This window comes from Syzygium oleosum, unplaced genomic scaffold (genome assembly GCF_021117445.2).
Source record: "Syzygium oleosum isolate NSW1041296 unplaced genomic scaffold, Sole_v2.1 Sole_v2.04, whole genome shotgun sequence".
Taxonomy (NCBI): Eukaryota; Viridiplantae; Streptophyta; class Magnoliopsida; order Myrtales; family Myrtaceae; genus Syzygium; species Syzygium oleosum.
Genome location: NW_026607488.1, coordinates 10,476,647 through 10,483,864, shown reverse-complemented (window position 1 = coordinate 10,483,864; position 7,218 = coordinate 10,476,647). Strand labels below are relative to the sequence as shown.

The 7,218-nt window shown below is 49.0% G+C and overlaps 1 protein-coding gene and 1 long non-coding RNA gene across 2 annotated transcripts; both read right to left on the bottom strand.

The window, feature by feature from the left end:
* Window positions 1-1,228: 1,228 nt before the first annotated feature.
* On the bottom strand, window positions 1,229-3,309 carry LOC130137879 (uncharacterized mitochondrial protein AtMg00860-like). The gene is made up of 2 exons (XM_056310385.1): window positions 1,561-3,309; window positions 1,229-1,234 (listed from the first exon to the last, which is right to left on the bottom strand). The coding sequence occupies exons 1-2, from the start codon at window positions 2,212-2,214 to the stop codon at window positions 1,229-1,231; spliced, it is 660 nt and encodes a 219-aa protein (XP_056166360.1). The 5' UTR covers window positions 2,215-3,309.
* A 1,585-nt stretch (window positions 3,310-4,894) lies between these two features.
* LOC130138042 (uncharacterized) lies at window positions 4,895-6,790 on the bottom strand. Its single transcript, XR_008816467.1, has 2 exons — window positions 6,577-6,790; window positions 4,895-5,128 (listed from the first exon to the last, which is right to left on the bottom strand). It is a non-coding gene; the product is annotated as an uncharacterized LOC130138042 (long non-coding RNA).
* Between the last annotated feature and the right edge of the window lie 428 nt (window positions 6,791-7,218).

Sequence of the window (7,218 nt, the reverse complement as noted above, 5' to 3'; positions counted from 1 at the left end):
GGTCGGGTCCGGTTCATACTTCCTTAGCATAGACACGTGGAACACATTGTGAACATGAGATAAATTTGGCGGTAGCGCGAGACGATAGGCCAAAGTGCCGATTCTCTCTAAGACCTTGAATGGACCTACGTACCTCGAGCTCAATTTTCCTTTCTTGCCAAACCGTGACAATCCTCTCATCGGCGATACTTTGAGGAAAACGTGGTCCCCTATTTGAAATTCCAAAGGCCTACGTCTCCGGTCTGCATAATTCTTTTGGCGATTCTGAGCAGTTTTAAGTCTGTCCCGAATAACTTTGACCGTCTCAACTGACTGCTGAACCAACTCTGGACCCGTGATACTCCTCTCACCAACTTCGTCCCAACACACCGGTGTTCTGCAAGCTCTGCCATACAACGCTTCAAACGGGGCTATTCCGATACTCTGCTGATAGCTGTTGTTGTAGGCAAATTCAATCAAGTGTAACTGTTCCTCCCAACTTCCTTTAAAATCCAATACACATGCCCGTAACATATCCTCCAAAGTCTGAATCGTCCTTTCAGACTGGCCATCCGTTTGGGGGTGATAAGCCGTGCTAAATTGTAATTTCGTTCCTAATGCCGAATGAAGACTTTTCCAAAAAGCGGCCGTTAATTTAGGATCTCGGTCTAAGGTGATCGTCACCGGTACCCCGTGCAGACGGACTATTTGTCGCACGTAAATCTCGGCATACCTGTCTAGGGCGAAGTCCTTGCACACTGGCAGAAAATGCGCTGACTTTGTCAATCGATCAACTACCACCCAAATTGAATCATTGCCCCTCTAACTCCTCGGTAGTCCCATCACAAAATCCATCGTGATGTGTTCCCACTTCCACTCGGGGATTTCCAATGGCTGCAACATCCCACCTGGCTTGCAATGTTGTGCCTTCACTTGCTGACATGTCAAACAGTTAGCCACGTGCTTGGCTACATCCACCTTCATGTCGTTCCACCAATAATATTGTCGCAAGTTCTGATACATTTTCGTACTACCCGGGTGAATACTATAATTACTACGGTGTGCTTCAGACAAAATCTCTTCCTTGAGTTCTGCATCACCGGGTACACATAACCTTCCGCAGAACTTCAGAATCCCATCCTCGGATGCCTGAAAGTCCAATTTCCTCTTGGCGACATCCATACTTAGAATCTTTTGAATCTCTGGGTCCGTCGACTGTAAGGCCTTGATCTTAGTTTGAATTTCCGGCTCAATCCTTAATGCGGCAAGTAGACTTGAGACCCGACTCACCTCAAACTTAAATTCCGAATCCCGAACTCCCTCCAATAGAATCCATTCCTTGACCATCATGTGCGCGATGCTCGATTTCCAACTCAGTGCATCCGCTACTCTGTTAGCTTTTCCAGGATGATACATAATCTCGCAGTCGTAGTCTTTAAGGAGTTCCATCCAATGGCGTTGTCTCATGTTTAATTCCTTTTGGGAGAATAAGTACCTTAAACTTTGATGGTCCGTATAAATCTGAAATTTCTCCCCACACAGGTAGTGTCTCCAAATCTTAAGGGCAAAAATAATCGTAGCCAATTCCAAATCGTGAGTCGGATAATTTAGCGCGTGCGGTCTCAATTGTCGCGATGCGTACGCCACTACTCTTCCGTGTTGCATTAACACGCATCCCAATCCTCTTAGCGACGCATCACTATAAATCTCATATCCTCCCGAACCTGACAGGATTGTCAACACTGGCGCGGTTGTTAATCTCTGTTTTAGCTCCTGGAAACTCCTTTCGCACTTATCCGTCCATTCAAACCTTGTCTCTTTCTTTAGTAACCGCGTCAATGGCATCGCTAATGCCGAAAACCCTTCCACGAAGCGTCTGTAATAACCTGCTAAACCCAAGAAGCTCCGAACCTCGGTAACTGTTGTCGGCCTTCGCCAATTCACAACGGCTTCAATCTTCACCGGGTCCACTGCAATTCCTTCTCCAGATACCACATGTCCTAAGAATGCCACTCGATGAAGCCAGAATTCACACTTGCTGAACTTAGCGTAGAGCGCATGTTCCCTTAGGGTCTGTAGAACTTTTTCCAAATGTAACTCGTGCTCGGCGGAACTCTTCGAATATACTAGGATATCGTCTATGAACACGATTACAAACTGATCCAGAAATTCCTTGAATACCCTATTCATCAAATCCATAAATGCTACCGGGGCATTCGTCAATCCGAACGGCATTACCGTAAACTCGTAGTGCCCATATCTTGTCCTAAATGCCGTTTTTGGTATATCCTCCTTCTTAATCCTCAATTGATGGTACCCTGTTCTCAAGTCGATCTTTGAAAATATCGATGTTCCTTGCAACTGATCAAACAGGTCATCAATCCTTGGCAGTGGATACTTATTCTTAATAGTCACCTGATTTAACTGTCTGTAGTCTATACACAACCTCAAGGACCCATCTTACTTTCTCACGAATAACACCGGTGCTCCCCATGGGGACGTACTCGGGCAGATAAAGCCTTTATCTAGCAACTCCTGCATTTGGACCTTCAATTCCTTTAATTCAGATAGTGACATCCTATAGGGTGCTTTTGAAATCGGTTCTGTTCCTGAGGCCAACTCAATTACAAACTCCACTTCTCTATCAGGTGGCAGTCCCGGTAATTCCTAAGGAAAGACATCAGGAAAGTTGCACACTACGGCTATGTCTTCTAGCCTCGGCTCTCTAGCCGTCGAATCAACTACATTTGCCAGAAACCCTTGACACCCTTCGTCCAGCAACTTTGTTACCTCGAGCGACGAAGTCCAAGGGATCGAGGTTCCTCCTCGATTTCCCATAAACTCAAATCTAGGATGTCCAACCGGATTAAATTGGATCACCCTGCTACTACAATCCACAACAGCTCTCTGTTGGACTAGCCAGTCCATCCCAACAATCACGTCAAAGTCATGCATAGATAAGACTGCCAAATCTATTCTTCCTTCCCTATCGCTAATCACTATCTTACAATTAGGACATCCAAACGCAATCAGCACTTTATCATTCAGCGGGGTAGTCACACACAGCATAACGTCAAGCGGCTTTGGCTCAATCCCAGTTAATTTAACGAACTGTTCAGATATAAATGAATGCGACGCTCCCGGATCGAATAAGGCATATGCAGCATGATCACAGAGAGAGACCGTACCTGTGACCACGCCAGGCGCGTCCTCAGCTTCCCTTCTTGCCATTGCATACACCCGTCCTTGGGCCGGCGGCCTATTCTGACTGGCCGGCTGGGTGGCTCCAATTTGATTTCCATTCCGGGGCGGCAGAGGTAGTAGCACAGGCGACCTAGCTTGTTTATTATTGGGGCATTTCCTGAACTGATGGCCCACTCCGCCACATATAAAACATGCTCCGCCTCTATTCGGGCAAGGTCCGCTGCCATGCCTCCCTCCACATATCCGGCATGAGGCATTCTGGTCATGATTTGGCTTTCCAATATTCCTTCGAATAAGAGGGACAAAACGGCTATTTCCTGCCATGGGTCTTTTTCCAAATTGACGGCTGTCCCTAACCGGGACATACCGCGATCCAGAAGCTGCAGCCCAGTCCGTTTGATCTCGCTCAATTGCCTGAGCTCGTTCATAAATCTCATTATAGCCCCTCAAGTTCAGTGAGATCATTTGACTGCGAAGGTTCGGCTTCAGCCCATCCCGGAACCTCCTAGCTTTGTCCGTTGGGTCCTCCACCATTCTGGGGGCAAATTTGGACAACCTTGCGAACTCGGCTTCATACTGATCCACCGACATCTGACCCTGGCGAAGTCTCATAAATTCCGCCAATTTATGCTCTCGAGCGCTTTCCGAGAAGTACTTGCCATTGAAGGTCTCAGTGAAGATGGTCCAGTTTGGAGCAGTGCCAGTGGGAAATACTTGACCTCTGGTGGCCCTCCACCAATCAGTTGCATTGCTCTGAAGCTGGTAGACTGCTAGTGTTACCTTTTCTTCCTCAGTACACCCTAGCACCTCAAAAGCCTTTTCTAACTCTTCCACCCATCTTGGGGCAGCCTCAGCATCGCCTCTCCCATCAAACTTAGGGGGTTTCAATCTCAGAAACTGCTCTACTAGCTTGGACATTGGCCTGATCGCATTTACTTGCACTGGACCAGGATTTCCACCAATCACATTATTCCCCTGACCTCCATTATCCCCAATAATCTCACTGGCAGCTGCAGCGACGACAGTAACACTTCTTTCCCTCGTCTGTCTACCTGATAATATTCCTGCATCCTCTAGCACCCTCCACATTTCATCCATCCTGGGGTCCCCCATTAGTCCAGCTAGCGGGACTACGCGACCTCGACCTCGACCTCGACCTCGGCCTCTACCTCGACCTCGGCCACTCATTTTATTGATTCTCACAAAAGCTCACCTGCTAAAATCCCACACAGGAATTATAAACCTAGGTCAACTATCCCAGTCTAGAGCCTTAGGTAGTGAATCATAACAACCATTCCCTAGGCAGGCAACCAATCACATACAGCAATCAATCTCAGCCAACATAATTCGTGCACTTACCTCAAGTCCTGACACACCTGCACTTCACATGTTATTGCATATGTCACTCAGCAATCACAATTACACAGTCTGGGGTACGCATGGCACACAAGTCTCCCTAACTGGCTACCCCAAAGTCATCGCTCCTTATCACTCCAGGTTTCGACCAACTTGGATCGAGCTGACCTTGCTCTGATACCAAATCAATGGGGATGTCACGTCCCGAACTCTCACGGACTCGCGACATCCCTCGATTGTCGATCATTGAATGCGACGACCCAGGCAATGTCGTCGACCCAACCCAAACATCAGAAATTAAGCACGCGCGGAAACAAAATGAAACAACCCAGACAATTACTAAGAACAAAGGGGTAGCAATAGTACACTTCAATACTTGCAATTCATGCACTTGGTAGATACATACAATGTTCACAAAAGACAACTGCCCACTAGGCCAAAAACGACAGAACCACATTCAACAAAAGAGACCGTGGTTCGTCAACTTAACTACTCTACAAAATGGGTCACTCAAAATACAGGGTCCTTGACCCGTCTTCGATCCTCGAGATTATCCTTGCAGGGTCTCCAATCAACTACGGTCGCGGACCTGAAATGGTTTGGTTAAATAACCATGAGAACACTTCTCAATAAGCAGACAACCTAAACCCCACATAGGCCAATGCGTACCCAGACGAGTCTAAAAATGCAATCTAACTATTCACATAACAAATTTCACATAATGTACTTACCTTGCCTCAAATCACACGCTAGCTCTGCACATTAGTCAAATCACTATAATACAATAACACTTCACGTACATATCACAATCACTCGAACGTCATTCACATGTACATTCACCAATTCCATTAGGTATAATACACATGCGCATTCATCTAACTTTCTCATGACCCGGGTCAACACCCCGTAGGTCCTTTCTCGCCACCCGCGTCAACACGCTCCAGGCTGGCAGCCCTCCGATCAATCCGGGCTTTGTCCCGCGTCAACACGCTCCAGGACTTTTCTCACGACCCGAGTCAACACCCTACAGGTCCTTTCTCACAACCCGGGTCATCACCCTACAGGTTGGCAGCCCTCCGATCAATCCGGGCTTGGTCAAGCAAATACATACACCACATAATTCAATCAATTACCATGTCAATCACATATTCAAATATCGTTATATTATGCTCAATCGCCACTCATTCTAGTCACATCAAGCCACAGTTCACATAATAGGCGTCAATCCAACCACGAACAAACAACACGAACCGTCGCCAAGCGGACGTTAAATCATACAAGAACACCCAATGAACTTAACGTAATTTCCAGCACTAATGACCACCAATCCAGCCATGATTTCAACAATAAACCACCTCATTTCGGCCCACAATCCGACCCATTCACTCACCCCGAAACCCGCCACCAAATTAGCATCAACCGACACAAAAATCAGCATTAAACCGTCATAAAGTCAGCACCAAACAGCCGCATAATTAGCCTCACTAACACGCCATTCCGATATAACATAGCTAATATTTCATTCCATAGATTACCCAACATCGGCTCATCGAACTGGCCATTCCCCGAGCCAAAAATCAATCATAAATCTCGCAATGACCGACCACTAAACAGCCAAGATTCCGCCCGCACATCACTCCACTCGACTCATAAGATAACCTATCACGATCACCATTCGAAAATCACCGCACCAGCCATCGAATCCTCCCCCTCAATTCAGCCACAAATAAACAACCCGAACAATCGCCAATCGAGCATTGAATCACACACAAACAACAAATAACTCGACATAATTTTCCAGCATTATGCGACCTTCAAACCAGCCATAAAATCAGCGATAAACCACCTCGATTCAGCCCATGCTCCGGTTCATTCGTTCACCTCGAGCCAGCCCACAATTCAGCCACCAAGTCGCACTAAACGGCCATTAAATCAGCCCCGAACAGCCCCTAATTAGCCGCCAATCTCACCCTAAACGCCCCCTAAACAAGTCTAATAATACGCAAAGTCCTAGACAAGGTTTAGGGTGTCGCTTACCTCGATTTGAGCAATAAAACGAGGCTGGACAGCGGGGAAGTCGTCGGAACGGCGGCGGCGGCGATTGCGAGGCTCTCGGTCACAGCCGGGCGGCAAGGAGGTCCGGCTGAGGCGGCAGCAGCTCGGCGGCAGCAAGGGAGAGCCGGGGCCTCGCCGGAACGGTAGCAACTCCGGCGTTCGAGCGGCGGTCCACGGTGGCGACGGGAACAGGGAAGGGGAGCGGTGGCCAGAACAGGGGAGGGGGTGGTGTCGGGTGGCCGGCCAGGCGGTGGCGTGGAGATCGGTGGCTGAAGCGCAGGCGACAGCTGGCCGACGGCTCACGGCGGCGAGCAGCGCCGACACGGCTAGATCTGGCCCAAGCCGGAGGGAGAGAGAGAAGGGAAAGGAGTGACGGGGACGGTCGGCTCGGGACCATCGGTGGCACGGAGGATGGCTCAGGGTCGACGGGACCACCAGCCAGACAGGCGGTGAGGCACGCGGCGGCGGACGGCGGCACGGTGGGAGACACGCGCGCAAAAGGGGTCGGGAAGCGAGATCTGGAACAGAGGGGGAGACAGCTGGTCAGGGGCAGCGACTGGCAGACGGCGGCGCGGCGGTCGAGGTCGTTGGCGACGGCGGCGACGAGCGGCGGCCAGGCGAGCT

Bases quoted from the DNA above. Each gene is read 5' to 3' on its own strand.
- LOC130137879 (XM_056310385.1), bottom strand. From the start codon at position 2,214: ATGCCGTTCGGATTGACGAATGCCCCGGTAGCATTTATGGATTTGATG.